We start from the raw sequence: 19,559 nt of genomic DNA on the forward strand, positions 1-19,559 counted from the left end.
AGGGCAGTTAATAGAGATAAAATTGCTATTTGCTGGCATCATTATCTAAAGCAGCCCTTTCCTAACTGCTCCAAATGATGTTTTCTTATTTTATTATTACTGCATACTTTAAACCAGGAACAGCTGCCATTCTGACAGGCCCTTTCTCATCTCATGTTATCTAGGTTGGAAGTCCAAGGCCAATACTCTTTGCCTTATGAAACATCTCTTAGACTGAGCATACTGCTTTCTCTGGAGTGATGTGGGTGTGACTCAATGCTCTGTCTCGTTACAGGTGATACTTAATGATTTTTGTGTGATAGTCAGCTAGTTACATGTTAGATAAATGAGATTATCAAATCCTTTTTTTGTTTCATCACACTTTAACCCAGGTATTTTCCCTCACATTGACTCCCTGTTTCATATGCTTTTAAACATATTTTAACAAGAAGCAAGTTTTTTCAGTACCATACATCAGAGATTACTTTCCATGTGGTGTTCATGTTGTCCTGTGTTTTTAGGGCTTTTAAAAAGATTATTCTTAGATGATGTTTTAAGGTTTCATAATAATTTTCTGATTTTATTTTGTGTTGTCCTGAGTTGGATGAGGTGTCTATGAAGTGGTTCTATGTTTGTATAGGTATTTTAGAGGTGAAATGGAACAGGCAGGACTATGTTTCGGAAACTGTTAACTGTTTTTGAGGGAATTTTGCCTTTTTGAGTTCTTCTTCCTTAAGACGACTGTCTTCAAGAATCCCAGAACTTATGTAATCTAAATCAGTATTTATTGCTGAAAATAGAAGACAAACCATTGAAGTTTCTGGTCCAGGTCTGTGCCAAACCATTGGTGAAACACTGAGTACTGATTCCTGTACACATCTCCTCATCATGCTAGTTTCCATTTAGTCATTAAGTTCAGGAAATACGTATTTCACAATATACTGCTTCTCACTTAATCTACCTGCGTGTTCCTGCCATGAAGTAATTAAAATAATGAAAACTGGTAAGCAGAGTGGGTAAAGATCTCTTACTTGTAATATTGAACTTGTAAATAATTAAGCAACTATCGTCGCTGTCAGGTTATTATTTTAAGCACCTTTTTCAGGTGTTGGTTACTCAGTGCTCTGGGATGTGGAAATAGCAATGAAACAAGACTATACACTTAATAACAGGACTGAATTTTTTGTTCAGTATAAAAAAAAGCACGCAGCCTTTAAACCTCCTTTAGTGATCACTGCACAATTGCGTAATGACTTGGGGATAAACTTTTCCTAATACTCAACTGCCAATTAAGTAAGATAAAAGCTAGCCATGTAGATGAAAAATATAAAATATCCCAACCGAATACAAATATTACATAACAGCAACTAATCTGCATGTTAATTATAGCTACAATAATGGCAGGAGCTAGGCTGATCATGAGAGTCTGTTCCAAATCATACTTGGCAGGGGATAATTATTTTACATAAATTTTAATTAAGAAATAATGTGGGTGGGAGATTTTAGTATAGGTGAAATAAGTTGCACAAATACAGAAATATAGCCATTCAAATGCATTAAAGACTTTAATACCTTTAGAGAATCAAATACTGAATAGGTTTGTCATGTTTTACTGCTCTATTCTATTTGCAAAATTCAATACAGCAAAAGAACTGTAGGTTATGAAAACCTTTTCAAAATATAACAGCTACCTTTCTCCTTCAATTAAGTAAATTGCCTACTATTTCATTGAGTGCTAGGAAATTTTAAATTATTTTTATATCTTATGAGCAATCACATCTATTGACAAAAAGATTGGGGGTAAGGAACATGTACACAAGAAAAGAGTTTTCAAACTTTAATACAAGTTAAATAAAATTGACTTTTTTATTCAGCTTTTTGTTTAGCAATCTGTAGTTCTGTGACTTTCTATAGCAAGGTCTGTAATTGTGAGTGGTTTTAGCAAGGTGTGCATCTGTGCACTTTTAAACAAGCGCTGCTGGGTAAAAAGATGAAAAAACCTATGGTTTCATCCTGGGTCTGCCAGTGACTTCTCTAGTGACTGAGGCGCCTAATCACCACCTCACTTTCTTATCTGAGAGGAAGAGATAATTATACCTCCTTTACTATGAAAACCACATTAATTCATTCAATATAAACTTGATCAGAGTATGAAAGCTCACTGTGCAATGCAGAGGAGGACCATGGAGCAAAACTGGTGTGAAGCTTACAGTTCTGAAAGAAAAGCTCTAGCAGCTACAAAAGGCAGAGAAGCTGGTGGGAAGAGGCAAAGAAATGGCATGTGTGGTGTTTTACGCAGTCTGTAGCTGTCAGGGCTGTGGGGTTCCTGTGGGCAAGGGGCCCGCCCGGCGCCCTGGCTGGGGTGGTAGGACAAGGCCTGGCCTGGAACCATCTTGGGCCTGCCTGGGACAGCAGCCTGTGGCTCGGGTGGGGGGAACTGGCTGTGGCCTCACCAAGGCTGGAAAGGACAGGGCTGTGGGAGCCCTGGATGGGGGTGAAGTGGTGTCCTGGGCCACGGAAGGGTGTCTGAGTCAGGGGAGACCCTGGGGACAGCAGCTGGGACCAGTGAGGCCTTGGAGATATGTCTAGGTTGCCTAAGCTTCAATATTGTTTGGAGTATAGAGCCTAGTGTTCTCTTTCCTGGTTTGTAATAGAAACCTTGATGGTGGTGAAGGCATTTCTTTGGGTCTGATCTCTATGGCTTTGGGTCCCAGTTGGCTCCAGGCAAGTGTTCCTGTCGTACATCGCTGTCCTCTGCAGTGAGCTCATCCTGTAGGTTGTGCTCCGTGCGTGTGTGGCACAGGATGTCTCTTTCAACGCCGAGTGCAGAACATCTGATTCACTGTGTCCAAATTTGTCAGTGAATGAGGTCCAGCTATGCAAATACAAAGTAATTTTAAGCTTCTGTTGCGTTATTTGCTTGGGAAGTGTACTGAATTACTGTTGTAACTCTGAATAATTTGTTATTATCAATATAGTAACATCACACTTTGCTGTAATCACTAGTAAGAACATGGAGCCTCATTTCTGGGAGGGAAACTAATAGAGAAAGAAGAATCTGATTAGCTAATTAAGTTGCAATGTTGAGCTTCTCTGAAAACAAATGTTGGTCTCCGTTTTACATTTTTAGCATAGTTCTACTGTTCATTGTTGACAGATTCAATGACAGTGCTTTATTAGTTCAGTGTGACTCTCAGGAAGTGTCCGTACTCTTGTATCCAGCTGCGTCCTCAAGGCCATCTCACAGCTATGGGTGTTGACCATCGCAGGATATACTTCTACTGTAGCAATTATCACATAACCACCATTTATACAGCATCTTTACTTGTATAAAAGATATCCAAAGGGGATTAATGGTGATTGATTTCCTGCTTACTGGCCTACAGACAAGTAATCTATAAACAAGATCCTTCAAGCTGTTGGTCTGTGCAGAGTGCTCGGAACACTAATGCAGATCTAGTGCTCAGGACTTGCTTCAGCGCTGAATTTTGCTGCCTCTCCTATTTTTGTGTAGCATAACTTGTCAAGTATTCAGGAAGTCATTAGTATTATGCTGTCACCAAAGGCATGCTCATGGCACTGTGATGCTTTGCATGCAGTATGATTTAAACACTGTACAATCCAAGCTGGCTTTTCCTGTCGTTTCCCTTGGTGTTTGTGCAGCACCCATGACTGTAGCACATCACAGGCAGTCACAGAGCACGACATCCTTTCTGCAGCATCCATGAGAGACTGATTTGAATTCCAGTGCATGTTACTCATCAGTGAGCTTGGTGCAGCTGAGGGTCCTCTAATTTCTAGCTCTTCTTTCTGTGAGAGCCACTTACTGACAGAATAATTCCTGTGATATATTAAACACTTCCATTGAAACACAGGTTCACTGATAGTGTGGCAGCTCCCTGCAGATTCTTTGTGATGGATTTTGTTCCCCTCACACTTCATAATTGCTGTCTTGTTACATCATGCTTCTCAGTGAAGGTTTACTCGGATAATTAATTCTAGTGATGGGAAATCAAAATTGTACATAAATTATGTTCACACCTAGTATGCAGTATTTTGAACTGATACATCGAAAGGTCTTTCGGTGTATGTCTGACAAATTCATTTGTATGTAACTCTGTAATTGCATACAGAGCTGTTGTCAATTATGTTGCTTGTAACAAAGTAACATCATATATTTAGTGCTTAAGTATATGTTTTGGAGATGTAATGTCAAGGAGAGTATTATTATCTAGTTTGTCTGGTACCTTATGGAACATTTCTATTTCTCTTATTTCTAAAGATGTGGCCAAATAGGTTCTTAGTTTCACTTAGCAGGGATCCAGGAAGACAGATTTTCTGGTTTTTATTACTATTCTTGGCCCCACCTATATACTGACTTTCACTGTCAAATTGCTAAGCATTAACTAGCCCAAATACTTACTTTGCAGGAGACCCAGAAGATCAATGGTGGTGGAGATACACAGGCAGATGGAGCCTGCAAACCAACAGATGAGAAAGAGGAGAATGTGGCAGCAGAAGTGGGATGGATGACGTCTGTGAAGGATTGGGCAGGAGTCATGATATCTGCCCAGACATTAACTGGCAGAGTACTTGTAAGTTTTCTATGATTTTCTGTGTTTTTATTTTAAAGGAAGCACTGTGTCCCAGCATTAGTGGAGGATTTTTGATTGGTTTGTTACATCAGCACTGAGTCAATCCCAGTTTTCTCTGCAAAATAGCAGACTAGTTCCCACTGCAAGAGAGAGGCAGAGACAGCAAGTAAGAAAAAATGACTGCTGGTCCACTCCCAGCCTATTTCACTACTCTGCCCCATGATTTCAAACTACAAACAGTGAATTTATTAATTTCATATTAGATGTTAAAACTATAGACCTATTTTATCTGAAAGTAAAATTGTACCTGGAAGAATGGAAGCAGACTTGGAAATTAGGCCCAGTGTTACAAATGTAGAGAGTGGTCAGAGCTGTAAAGCAAAGACAAGATTGAAATGGCTATGCAATGAGATTTGTGATATATTCAATAGACTAATAATGATTTTATATTCCCTTTATATTTTTCTTTATTAGTGTAAAAATCCTTCAAACCTGTGAGCAGTTACATATCAAATGGAGACAGGTGCTGATAATGTGTGGTTTAAATGGAAAAAAACCTTTTCATTTCTCACTTTATTTAAACATAATTGCTTTAGAGCACTGTCAAATATTAAAATGCAAGGGTTTTCTGTGGAGTTCACTGCAGTAAAAAGTGTCTCCTATGTAATTTGGATTACTTTTCTTTTTAGAATGCACGTACTTATAAACTAGAAGCTAAAGCGATTAAAATCCCATTTCAGAGAATCCCAGTGAAATTTTGTAACTAGTTTGAAATATAATCATCACTGAAATATAATGTTCTTGGTGCCACAGCCTTTGAAAATGTGACTTTTGCTCTTTAAACAATATAGATGGGAATTTGACGTATGATTTAAAAATGTGTCCACGTTAAATTGCAGAAGCACATGATTTGAGAACACACTAATTGAACCCATGCAGTTCTGTTTGCATTTGATGTTGAATGGCATAAATATAAATAACACTAAAAGGTAAAAGTTTGCATAAAATCTGTTCAGGAAAATACTGATTTACTTTGAAGTGCTGTAAAATGCTGTAGATGATGGAAGTATCAGATTTCTGAGGTGAGTTTCTCAAAGAAGAATTAGACACATTCATAATTAATCTCAAGATGCAGGAAATTAAACATGTTTATGAACTGATTTTGCTTCCTGAAATTATATCATTTGAGTAAGAAGAAAAAGATGTTCTTAATTAGATTGAGTGTTTGATATACAGAATGAAGTCATATGTATATTGTTGATTTTGACATAGTTCAGTCTATGGAAATCTTTAGACCCTTGACTGGACTTCTGAGAAATTATTGAAAAATGGTAGAGGGCCTCACTACTCATTTGGGGAAAACCAGTGGATCTTTAATTATATAGGTATTTATAGTAAATTTTCCTGGGAAATATATGTAGGTATTTTATGTGCCTTTTGGTTTGTTTCCTTGTGTGTTTTGGTTTTTTTTTTTTTCAGTATTTTTCACAACTAGATTTGTTCTTGCTGCTTTTTATTTACTTTTAATTTATTTTTTCTGAATGAGAGGACTCAATTTTTTTTAGTGTTGAGGGGGAAAAATCCCCACAACCTCTTGTGATAAGTAATAGTTTTCTAGCGGCCAAAGTGAAATTTAATAGTACAGAAATTGTGGGGTTTCTCCCTGTTTCCAAAGACACAGTGGCTGTTATCTCCTTGGTTTAATGAGAATAGGAGCTTAAAGGATAATTTGGTATTTGACAGATAAGAAATTGGACAAGCAAGTTGATATACATATACATTTTTTGACAATGTTCTTGACATTATCAGCTATTTCACCAGCTTTTCAAAGCAGGAAGAGAAACCTTCAGCAAACATAAGTATGCAACATCTCAGGATTCAAATATGAAGTTTAGTACAGTTTCTCAAGGATAAGCAAAGTTCTCATAAATTTATTTTCTTTCTTTTTCTTTCATTTTGGACCCCACTTATCCTGGAAATGTCCTGTAACCAATCTTCTTGGGAAATTAACATAGATTTTTTTTTCTGAGCATCTGTAATGTTCTTAGGATGCAGTTAATCTGAAGAGGACTTAATTGAAAACAAAATATATTAATTGGCTGGAGAATAGGAATTGAATGCATGCTTCAGTGATTTAGTCTTTCATACTCATAATATTCCAAGCCTTTTACAAGTCCAATATGGCATTAATTTTACAGCAGTGAGGCACATGCATTCTTTGATAAAACAATTTGTTTTGCTCTGACATTACAGTTTTTCTTAGATAGTTATGCAAGGTTTGGTAGGACTTACAGAATACTCTAGTCAGGCAAAAATAAATAGTGCCATATCTTCACTTTAGCTGTGGTCTAGGTTTCTGAACTTAAAGGACAAAAAGGAACGTTGTTCTCAGCTTCCAGATCTGACTATGCACAGGCAGGAATCACAAGATGTTCCATGCCCTGAGTGGCATGGTGTGGTTTTGCTGATGGCCCAACCCTCTCTTTTTTTTTTTCCCCTCCTCTTTTTTTTTATGTTTTGGTTTTGTTTGCTGCTGCCTTTTTTTTTTTTAAGTTATTTTAGTTCTTGGAGATGGAAAGAATTACATATGTATTTTAGGTTATATACTATTACATTTGTGTAAAAGTTCACTTTTCTTCATCATGGTCAAAAAGAGAAATGACATAAGGATTGAAGAGTAGACTCTTCCCTAGCTGGGGCATTGTAACAAGAAAGTGCCCAAACTGCCGAGCATGTACCTTGCAGTGCATCAGTGTAACTGCACAGGTCTGATCATTGCAGATGTTCAGGGATTATGAACTGCTTGTCAGTGTTTGGCACTCCCCTGCCACCTGTTCGTGGGGAATGGTTTAGATTCTGCTCATCTCTATTGAGAAATGAACTTTGTCTGTTTAGTTATTTTTAATCTTTCATAGGCCTTGATGGCACAGAAATGAATCCAAGAGATGAGTTCTAGATTGCCTTAATCTGTGACAATGATGGGGGCTATTTCCAGGGTTTCCATAGGAATAGGAACAATGTTCTCCATGTAAGTTCATGAGATAATGATAATGGAATAGAGTAGGAAGTGTTGAGTAAGTCTTGTTTGTTTCTATGGTAACTGCAGCTAGTTTAAGTTCCAGTTATGCATTTTCTGAATATTTATTTATTATTGACAATAGCAAGGGTTTTTTTTTTTGCAGACTTTTTTGTTCTGGATTGAAGGGTGGGCTTCTGCCCAGAGTCTTGTGAGAAAGTTCTTCTATTGCACATAAGTCTTTAAAACTGCTTGTAGGTGCTACATTTAGATGTAGCAGTTCTGATTGTTGCTGTACTTTGTATTTTTGGGAAAGTGCTGTAATTTCAGTGGATCTTGTACTTAAAGGAATAATGCATACTGCATGGTGATTCTTGGGGTGTCCTGTGCAGGACCAGGAGTTGGATACAATGATCCTAATGCATCCCTTCAATTCAGCATATTCTATGATTAACATATGCTAATCTTAAATTTTCTTTTCTGTGAGGTTTTTCATGAGTTATATGGCTAATCAAACATAAACAGTAGTTTTTCTGTTTTCTTTTTTTTTTTTCCTATTTTCAGGTTTACCCATTTTAAGTACTGATATCTGATGAATGGGTAAGGTTAGAATAAGGTACCTATACTGGTAAGATCAAATCAAGAAAAGAATAAGCAGTACATTTTATAAACAAATGACATGAAATATACTCAGAACTGGACTTAAAACATTGCATTTGAATTCTTAGCTCAGAAGGTGTAAAAGTAGAAAATCAGTGTATACATAACACATGCAATTTATCTTAATTAAAACTCCTAATTTTTCAGGCCTCCTTTTTGTAAGCCACATCTCACTGTAGCCTAGTCTGCCATATTTTCAGTCAGGTTATAGCTGCTGCTATGCAAGTTACCCAATTTAAAGTTATCTTCAGACTTAGGGCTGTGTTGCAGTGACCTTTGTGACCTTTAGATAGTTGACCATGGGTGCAGAAACCATTCTAATAGTATTTAAAAGCATGAGGCTTTTCCTACAGTGGGAATAAATATCTTCTGCTAAAATTTTTTGCAAGTACCACTTCCTTTCTTGTCTAAATTACGGTATGCATGGCATTCTGTCATTAAAACGAAGCAAACACACTTTAAAATAATGTGTTAAGTTTTGAATGGTGTGATTATTTGGAGAAAGTCAACAATGTGGTTGCTTTTCAGATGGCAAACCTGGTTTAGGTAAACTTCTGTTATACAGCTCTTCATTGGTGAAAAATTGGTGTAAGACTGTCAGTATTGATAACCTGTATTGCTGTATATGCATGTCAAACATGAGTAAGGGAAAGTCTTTGCTACTTTTTTCTTGCATGAATCTAGCATGAAAGTGTGTAAATACAGAAATGTGCCTTGTGGTAGTGCTGTGTTGATCCTCATGATTAGTGTGTGGTACAGGGGAAATTTACCTTCCACCTATGGGGCACTGACAATAGCCAGGTATTGAACAAAAGATAAAAACACAATTCTGCATGTTTACAAAGCTCACTGGAGGAGACAGATGGCTTCCCCTAAGGCATTTGTGCTGTTCCCATGTGAAGGGCTGCTCTGATGATGCAGTTGATAATATTGGGGTTTTTATGGTTTTTTTTCTCTTTGTGCTTAGTGTATTTGAAAAATTTGTGCTTGTAATCAAAACACTGATGTGATAATGAATATTTTTGAAGAAAATTCTGTGTATGTTTTTGTACAGCTCTACCATCAATCATTTGTTCTGAGGCATAGGGTAAATGGAACAAACTGCTAAGCTTGTGATAAAAAGAAAAATCTCCATTTTGATGTTGAGCAAAATTTTCACACAAAATATTGTCTATCAAAATCAGTTTCCTTTTCCTTCTTACCTATTTTTTTCTTTTTGAAACTGTTTTTAGGTATTTCTTGAATATTCAGAGGTTTCTTGAGGAATGTTCTCAGCATATCCCTCCTGGTGTCAGTAGTTTTATGTGGCTCCTTAAATTTGTGTTGCTTTGGCACAGGAGATTCCTCTCTGCTTTAATTAATGCTTTGTTTTAGCTTCAAGTGCTGCAGCAGAGACAACTTCAAAGCTTACTCTAAAGCTGCAGGAAGTCCCACTTTTCCTGTGAAGTCTGCTGTCTGTATTGGTAAGGTTTGGAAGGCTTGGTTCAATTGGAGTAGTAGTAACTCTCTATTTGCCTTTCTGAAAAGGGAGCAGGTAATCTACTGGTAGAAACTGGCATGGAGAAGTTGTCAATTAGAAGTAAAAATCAGAGAATGTTAACTGTTCCATGTGTTTCACCTAGAAGCCGAAAGCTCTCAGAACCTTCTGTAAATCCACAGCAAAATGCCGTGAGATTAAGGGGGAAACTTCCTTGTCCTCTTGAATGATCCTGCTCCTCCTTCCTAGTTAGAGTTCTCATCCTGCAGATACTTCCCTTCAGCTTGGGATAAAGATAGGAGAAAATATTTTGAGTGGGGAGTATGGGAAAAAAAAGGGAAAGAGACAGAACTTTTCAGAAGTTTGAAACAGTCCTGGTGGCTCTTTGAGTCTCATGAAGACTGCTTCTATTCATCAGAGCTATCTAGGATAGGTGGGTGAAAAGGCAATTTCTGCAATGTAGTGCCGTGCCTTCTTATAAGCTATGGAATTGCTAACTGTGACTGTGAGGAAGGAGTCACAAAACTGACTTAATTGAGGCAGGGTAAATATAGAATGGGAAAGGAAACAGAATCTGACTTTTCCTCTATTTCTGGTCCAAACTTAATAAAATAAAAATTTCAAACACAGTGTACGTGTTACTGCTTAGAATGGGGATACCACTTGGGAACTAAAAGTGAAATGTGGAACCCAATCCTGCCTTCTGTAGACTGCATGCAAACTAAGCTATCCAGTGCTGTCAGATGCCCACAGTCCCCTCATTGAAAAACATAGAACTCCTACAGACTGTTAAAAAAATCAGTTTGTGCCTGTCAGGGGTAAAATCTTGTAAAAATTACTTCAGTAGAGATGAGTAGATTTTAGTGAGCCATCTGATTGTTATATACAAAATGTGATCCTGTCATGAGCCTGCTGTAGAACACTAAGCTCTTGGTTCTTGTCAGCCATTATATTTAATCCTATAACATGTATTCTGAAGGTGTTGAATGTCCCTTGAGAAAGTATAGCTATGTATCTTGGTAACAATTATGTATATATTGTCAGCAGTTTAGTAACAATGCAGACTGTTTGTAATATCCCTGTCAGCGGTTTGATTTTATATTTCTTCCTTATTTTTTAGTTTGTTCATTATGACAAGAGAGAAAGTCTTGTCTTGTGAGTTTGGATGCTTTGTTTTGGATTTTAGAATTGAGCCAACTCAGATGCTGTAAGGTTGAGTTCGGCTTTAGAGTGGCATTGGGGCAGTTGGCACTTGATCTGTCTGGGCTGTCATTGGACTGTCTGGACAGTGTTCCATGCTGCCATTTCTTGTCCATGCTACAGTTTGGCTCCCATGCATTTTTAAACAGAAGCTGCACCAGTCAGTTCTATTGTTTCAGCCAAATCAGAGAGTTCTACATTCTGCTCTAAGAAATTCAGCAGTGTATTTCTTGAGAATTATAGTAGTTTGTTCAGAGTTATTTTTTCAAGGCTGCAGGTTTGTGGTTTTTGTTCTCAACCATGGCCAGAGCAAATTTTGTCATTGGTGCTTATGTCTGATTTGCTTCAATGAATATGATCAAGCTGCACACTGTCAGGCAAAGTCTGAAGACTGTTTTGTGCTATACCTAAAGTTTTTTATAAGAATATAAAAAATATTTAAGTAGTCGAGAATCCAAAGTTTTTTCTCTATTACAAAACAGCAGCATAAATCATCATGTCATGCTCAGAGAAAAGTATTGCAGAAACCCATAGGTATTTTTATATCAATCTGTAAAAAATTGTTGTAATAATTTCCCTATAGACTACATGTTCTGATTTGCCTTGTTTTCTCTCATGGTAAATATTACAAAGTTATTTTGGATAGCTTGGTGGTTTTCAATTTGCTGTTGCAGATGGCTGAAAAGTGAAAAGTAACTAAGAAAATCAAGTTACCAGATTGATAGGTTTACAGTTGCTGTTTGGTATTTTTAAGTACAATGAATAATTCTAAGTGTCTCTAGGCTGGAAAAGGTTGTCAGCCACTGGCTTAAAGCTTTTGGAGGAGTTAGCTAGGCAGAAACCTCAAAGAGAGAAGAGTTATCATCTAGAGGATTCACAATAGATGGTGTGGTCCATAGCAGAAACTTTAAATTTCCTAAGCATTTTTGGTCACTCTTCAAAAATAATGGGAGTGCTGTGAATTCAGTAGCTGCAGCATGTGGCTGCTGAAGTTTGACATGTTTTCTGTTCTCAGATCTAACAGTAACTTGCATGACTTTGAACATGCAACTAAACTTTGTATTACTCCTTTGTTTCTGTGCAATATAGGATTCAGATTAATTACCCATGCTTGTAAAAAGCATTGAAATCAGCTTTTAAAAAGTAGTGAAATCAGAACTTTTTTTTTCTCTCCCAATACACATTTTCTGATCCAAAATACATTTCTGTCCTATATGGTTAAATCAATCTAGTAATATGAAATGCATGTGTCTGCTTCATATAAATTTTGTATACCTATACATGAACGATTTTTACTTCCATATTATGCATTTGGAGATTGTATACTCATGTATCAATTTTTTTTACTATACAGGCTCTTTTCCTTAGTGTTTTTGTTCTGGACTTCTGCTTTTTTAAAAATCTCTATTGGGTCTGATAGGTGCAGACAGATAAACAATCTGAATTTTTCCTTGCCATTCAGTCCATTAGACTTATGTTCTCTCTTTTGGAAAAAGCCTTGGGCATCAACACTAGTTGCTTGTGGTCTCTTTATAGCTGATGGCTCTTTATATGAAAGACCAATTTTTTAATGATGCAGTTCCATTGCATATCCAAACCCACTGTTTTATTTCTGCAAATGAAAAGCTTGTCTGTGTGAGATGTTTTATTTTGCTTAGAGAGTGCATCTTGTAGTGTAAAAGAAAGTTGTTAAATCTGGTTTTATAAAAATGAAATTATATAACTAGTTGAGGTATCATGAGTTAATTCAATGAAATGGAATTACAAGAATAAACATATGATGAAGCCTGGAAACTTTTAGTTTGCCACAAAGTAAACATTGAATTGAGAGAGGCTTGAGTCTTGTCTTAGCTCCTGTAGCTAAGAATGCTGACATCAGATCCTTGCACTTGTAATGAAATCTCTACTTGTCTTGTTGATTATTCAAGGAATAGGAATATATGAAAAAGCTTGGAAAATCTTCATTTTTGTTACACTTTCACAACTAGCATACTAATTGAAAATAGCTTTATTATCTGCTATTAAGTCTCATTTACAGGGATGAATATGTGTGAATCCTTTTCCCCATTTTGTTTCAAATACGTTAATATTGCAACAACTTCTGACTTGGCATGAGCATTGCTATTTTAGTGTTATTTAGGTGTTTCTGTAAGAAGGACCATAGTTTTTGTCAGTAATACAAAAAACATAGAAGAAACAGTTTTAAGTTTGGTTTGGTGCACTTGGGTTTGTTTTTATGCTTTAGTTTCTTTTTTCTTTCTTTTTTTTATAATTAAGTGATCTCTTCTTTAAATTAGGCATCACCATTTGATAGGGTTGGATTCAAATTTCAGGACTCCCAACCTTTTGTCAGCAAATCATGGCAGCCTGAGCTGTTGAGGAATATTGTATATAGATGCCAGTAAAATACTCAACAGAGAGAATTTTGCTAAGCAAAGCCCTGTGTTTACCTGATGGAAATGCAGGTGGGTGGAACTAATGACACCATATTTCTCTAGATTTTTTACATTATTCCTAATGAATATTTCAACCAGTTCACTTGATACTAAGCTAAGGCATGCTCTTTTGTTCTTTTTGATGTGATAGCACCTGATACAACTTGAATACTGTAAGATGAACTACTAATCACCTACTGGTTCATCATATCATTTGTTGCAAATGAGGGAGTTAATGGTTTTTGTTATCAGTTCAGCAGGTTTATTCTTAAACATTCAAAATGCTTGGTCCTTCTTTAATCTTGCCCACCTTTTCTCTTTGTACTGAATGTGTCAGACTATACAAGACTTTGGTTTCTATGGTGGTTTCAAGGATTCTGCTTCAGATCAAGGGTTGTTAGTCTGAAATGCAGTATAGTCTCTCATGATTTACCCTTAAGTTGAAACAAACAATAAAAAGTGTGTTTTGAGAAACTGTGCCTTGCTCTCATCTCTCAGGTTAAAAGACACCAGTGCACCTTTGCTTCTCACACTTCCAGAGAGGTGTGTACATGCCTGTTATTTCCTAACATAATACATTTTCTATTGTTTTATTCTTGTGGATGATACAAACGCCTTTGATTTCTCTAACAGAATATATCATTATGTCCAAGAATTTTGGTTTAGACATTAAAGGAATACAGTAAGTGCCTCCTGCACCTGTTTTCTGGTCTTTTATGCTGGATTAGTTTTGGCATGAGACATGTGAAAAGGTGACTTTTTCTTATAAAAATGAATAACTGACTATAAAAAATTTAGCTTCACCTGAGCAAGTCATTAAATATTAATGCATATAATTAGTACTTCTACCTCTTGTACTAGTTGCAAATATTATTGACTATTTATTTGGTCTGTGTTTGGATGTTTTCTACTTCTTAGACTGGAGAAAAGGTAAACCAGTTGAATTTTAAAGCCTCCATGTAGAAAAAGTTGACAGCAGTATGTCTGCTGTGATAAGCAGTTACACTTTCAAGAACTGTAGAAACAAAATACATGCCTTTATTTGCTAGCAATGCCAAAAATATCTAAAAAGCATAAATTAGCTGACAGAAGTGTCGACAAGTGTGTTATTTGAGTTACCTTCCTGTGCATACTGGTTTGCTTCAAAAATACGTAGTGTGATTCTTTGTGAAAATGCTAAAAAGGAGTTCAGAGGAAAATCTAAGTCACTGTAAGACTGAAAGCATATTGGAACACAAAGTTAAATGCATTTCTAGCTTCTGGGTCGAGTTTTGGTCTTGTGCTTAACTGTGTAATTTAATTGAAGTTAGCTCAGTTGATCCATATTTACACTGCTTTAATTGAGGACAGATGTAGATGGCTAAATTTGAGGATGAAAATAACATATATGGAATAGCATGTTCCTGTCAGAGAGCCAAATGAAGCTTTATCAGAACTGCAGACACCTGTCTTCCTACAAGAAATTTAAAGAGAATACATGTGCAGGCCTCTTGGTAATGTAAAGCTAATTGTGGATTTTTTTTCCCTCAAGGAAGATGAATAGGCTTTACAATTAAAACAAAGCAGAAAAACTTTCCTGCCACAATCCTCTAGGGAGTTTCTAGGCTCAAGGTCAGATGCTGTTGAACAGAAATGAAATTCTGTCCAAACTTCCTCTGTCAAGTCTTTCCCTTGGCAGGACCAGACATGAGCATGATATTTAATGGTAGTGACAGTTAAAATTTGAGGAAAAATTTGGCTGAGGCAGGTTCTTATGAATTTGGGGACATTCTGGTTTTATATGGTTCTCTATAGCACTTGCAGTTTTCTAGAATCTTTTCAGTGTTGGGATACTCTGCCTTACTTGCAGTCTGTGTCTGTGAGCTTCAAGATGGAAAACTGACAATGGAAATTTTAGTAGAACTTTTAAACTTGTCAGGTCTTTTCTCTTGTGTTTGACTAGAGAATTACATTTTTCCCTCCCCCACAGATGAAAGCCTTTCAATTTTTTCCTTGGTAAAATTCTATGAAATTAGCGAACCATTTTTCCCTGTTTTTTTAGGAAGAGAATGTGAGCCAATAAGTTTGAACAAAATATAATTTCTGATACAGTCGTCTAGTAGTGCACTTCCTGCTGAACTGAAGGTCTGTTAAGTTTACACCCCTGCTTACATGGAAATGCATCCATGTGATGGTTGTTCCCAAGGACACAAGTATCTCTACATATTGTACTTCAGTAATTATATTCTCAAAAGACAGCAAAGGAAACACAACTCCTGAGTGTGTGTATCTTCTGCTGATTCCAGTGGGAGCAGGGATTAGACATAATATTAATTTACTTAAACTGTATGCGTAGGTTTTAAAGTATAGGGATTAGATTTGGTTGGTGGTTTTGTTAGTCTTTTGAAGCAATACTTGCTCATTTGCACTACAGTGAGGCAAAGATACCTGCTCTAAATGCAGAATTGGATAAATTGATTTCTTTTTTGAGTTTTTCTTAAGGACATTTCTCTTTACTGCCATGCTGATTTCCCTTAATGTTGCATAGATAAATCCATGTTTGATAATAAATAAACAAAGGTGAATTTTATTCTTGCAATTTAAATGACAGATTTAGATTTGTTGACAGATTCAGTGTTCTATGAAAACTGTTAAAAAACACAAGGTTTGTATTAAATCATATGTACTTTCCTACACTGCATGACATTATCTATGGGTCTATAGATCAGATTTTTTTGTAAAGTATTTTAATGCAGCCATGTAGAGACCTTCATGCTGCTGTATAATAAAGCAAGGTCAAGGGAAGTTATAATGCAAAGCTTAATGCTTGGGGTTTATTTCTTTCATCTTAATATTTTATTTTTGTAGTTGCAGGAAACCATGTCTTTAATGTGACCATTGCAGCAATCAAGTCTCATAGTATTTCACTGAATAGAGACAGCAGTTAGAAGTAAAAAGCCTTTATTACATGGGAGGCACATTTCAGCTTAGTTTATGGTAGTTGGAAAAGAAAAGGGAAAATTATAGTGGTTTTTCTTGTCCTGCTGTACTAGGGCCCCCCCCATATTTAGCCAGGTTAAGCCAGCCTTGTGGAAAAAGTAATATATTTTATACTGAAAGCATTATATTAGTGCCAACATTTTCATTTAAAATCAATAGATCTAGTAATGTTTTAATTAACACAGTAAATTGCAAAGCATTTCTTTGAGAAGTACTTTGAAATAGTTACATGAAAAGACTATCAATCCAATGTTAATATTATGAAATATCTTGACAACATAATGATTTCAATTAACTCTGGTTGGAAATTTAGCTTGTACTCATGTAAAAAACCCAAAAAGAGAAGTTGCTTAACATAAATTCTGGCAGGTGTGCAGTAATACTCATCTGAGTTATGTGGATATAAGACATAACCTGGAAACTGCTTCTTGGTTGAGCCAGCAACCTTTGGCTTTCCCCTGTAACATTTTATGTAGTTATATGCTACCATCTATGGAACACAGTAATCCATTATACTTTGTTCATTTGGATGATGAGCACAGGCCACTGAGCCTCCACTTGAGAATCACCGACTTACCCTTTTTTTGAATTGGTTTTTCAAAAGAAAATATTCTGTTCTTGTTTGCGTTCCTCTATCCCCTGGTGCAGCACTCAAGATTATGATGGATAAAATGTTTGTACTTACAAATGTCCTGCTACAGGTGCAGTTATTTTGACAAAAGTTGTCTTTCCAGGAGAGTCTGTAAGAGCAAATCAGTTATCTAGTACCAATTTTTTAACCTGTAAGATATTCTGAGGTATGACTCATTCATTATAAGAATGTTTCATTACTTAGCTTTTGAATACTAGCATGGAAAAAGTGATCAATTTCTCTTGCTTCTTTCTGTTTTCACACAAACATTCAGGTTGGGTTTTCATTTGAAGGTGTACCATGTTCAACAGCAGCAATAAAATCGTTTTTCTTTTCCCCTGAAAGGCAGAGATAGTGTCAGAACCATGATGTACAGGCTGAAATTTCATATCAGGCAGAAATATCTGCCACCTGAAGAAGGAAAGAAAAAGCCCAAGAATAAAGGTTTTCAATAAATTTAGTTCTTCCCCCATAAATCTTTCTTCTCATTTGTGCTCGGCATGTAAAGGTTATGCTTATTATTTATGTTTTTATATGTATTTATTTATTCTATGACTGCTCATTTGTCATATCAGTCTTACCTAAAAACATTGAATGAGTTTGCTATACTAATATAACAGAAAGCTATATTAGTAGCTCTTACTGTTTTACTAAGGCCCTGTAGGCAAAACAAGGTCAATAAAAGAAACCTCGTCTAGGTTTAGGAAACAAATGCATAAAACCTGTAACATTTTCATCATGTCTCATAAATCAGAGCTAGGCTTTCCTAAGCATTGCAAAACCCAAGAACATGAGCAAGTGCTTTCCTAGAGAGCTTTCAGTTTGATTAAGATGCAAAGAGGATATATGAGAACCAAACTCAAATTCTGTAATGAGCGTTGACCCAGGCTGTTAATAGCCAAAATCAGAACTGAATATTGATTCACTCTGCCTGATTGTTGAACAGGTTTTTTTTTTGTTATTTTTATGATCTTACACTACATCAGTTCCAAAAACTCATGACTGCAGTTAGTTGTTTAATTGGTAAGACTATTTAGTCAAGCTATCCTGTTTGGAAGAAATACCCCATTTTTTTGTAGTTCTGGCTGTTTGTCTTGTAGTAATGAGGAAAAAGGCTTTATGACTTCCTTTTTTTTTTGGAGAAGAACTAGTACTGAGAAATAATATTGGTTATACCTGTTATACCCCAGCCTTGAAAGGCAAAAGGAAATCTTGGGCATATTTAGCATTGGCTTACTTTGCATCTTAGATGGCTTCTTTATGATTGTCTTTGCATGAAGGTGACTTGGATGAGAGGAAATCCCCTGGGATCTATTGTGCAGACAGGTTACTATAGAGGGTTTTTCCCCTGGCCCTTTCAGATAAGGTAACCTGCTTTCAAATAGTATTACCTTTAAATAGCATGCCTGGCCAGTTCTGTCAGATTGTGTTAGGAAACTCTTGTTCTACCTCTGTTTGGAAAAGAAGAGTAATATTATTACATAACAGTTGAAGTAGTTTCTGTTATGTGAGTGTGGGGAAAAAAAACCCAATAAGGTTAACAAAAGATATTGCTAATCTTACTATGCTTAATTTCTTAAGCTTTTAAATATAAAAAAACCCACATGTATCAAAAAATGTTATTAAAAAAACGCCCAACAAAAACCCAAACTGAAATGAAAATAAAAAGCAGCCCCAACACCTTGAACACCACACCAAAAAAGTTTGGAATATTAACCAGTACAGAAATCAATATGAATGTAGACTCCTTAACTTTCTCTATCATCCTGCTGAACAGTTTAGGAAGAAGCTTTAAGTGACCTTCATGCTGCTTGTAAATAATGTAGTGGTTAGGTAAGAGTTTTAAGCAGTAGTCGTTATGACCACGAAGTATAGAAATTCCAAGATTACCTGTCGGGTTTTCAGACCTACCATTGCACCATTAGTTTTGTGCTGTGTTGTGAAAAGCCTGCCATAGGATGGAGAGAGGCTCTGTACAGTGAGTGTGTGATGATGGAAGAATCAGATTCTTAGAATGCTTGCTTTGCAGTTTTCTTGGGTGCGTTTCCCTACTTTTTTGTTATTGTTATATAAAATTTCCCTTTTTTATTCTTCTATACACTGTTTTTGACCAGAATATGTTTTAATGCTTAATTAACTGTAGTGGAGGTGGAAGTAGCTGTCACCTTCTGTATTGTATTTATGTGGGTATGGAGACTGTGGGTTTAACTCTGCACTTGCATAGAATTCCAGAACACAAAACTTCAGTTTCTGGATTGGATATTGCAGTCTAGTTTTAATATGAAAAGAATGTTCTTTTGTAGCATTCTTTGTCACCTGCAAAATGTTTTACTCAATTGCAATGCCACTTTACTAGAAAGGCTTGCTGCAAGGCGTGTTTTGAAGGAGATTGAAAACAATGTCATTTGACTTCTGCTGACTACTTAAAAGGAAAACTTTAAAGGTAAACTTAAAGGAAAATAACTTTAAAGGATAACTTAAAAGGGTAGTGTAGGGATGGTTCTTCTCTTGACTTGGTAAAGAAAGAGACTTCATGCCTGCTGGTTCTGTTGTTTAGCTGAGATACTGGGATTGAAGATAATAACAG

The 19,559-nt window shown here is 36.2% G+C and overlaps 1 protein-coding gene across 12 annotated transcripts in view; it reads left to right on the forward strand.

Moving 5' to 3' along the window:
• KCNMA1 (potassium calcium-activated channel subfamily M alpha 1) overlaps nt 1–19,559 on the forward strand; it is a 402,729-nt gene that overhangs the window by 108,395 nt on the left and 274,775 nt on the right. For all 12 annotated transcript variants that reach the window (XM_030950724.1, XM_030950723.1, XM_030950725.1 and 9 more), the window contains one exon: nt 4,410–4,574. In XM_030950724.1, coding sequence (XP_030806584.1) covers nt 4,410–4,574 — 165 coding nt within the window. The remainder of the gene's footprint in view (nt 1–4,409; nt 4,575–19,559) is intronic.

Source organism: Camarhynchus parvulus, chromosome 6 (genome assembly GCF_901933205.1).
Source record: "Camarhynchus parvulus chromosome 6, STF_HiC, whole genome shotgun sequence".
Taxonomy (NCBI): Eukaryota; Metazoa; Chordata; class Aves; order Passeriformes; family Thraupidae; genus Camarhynchus; species Camarhynchus parvulus.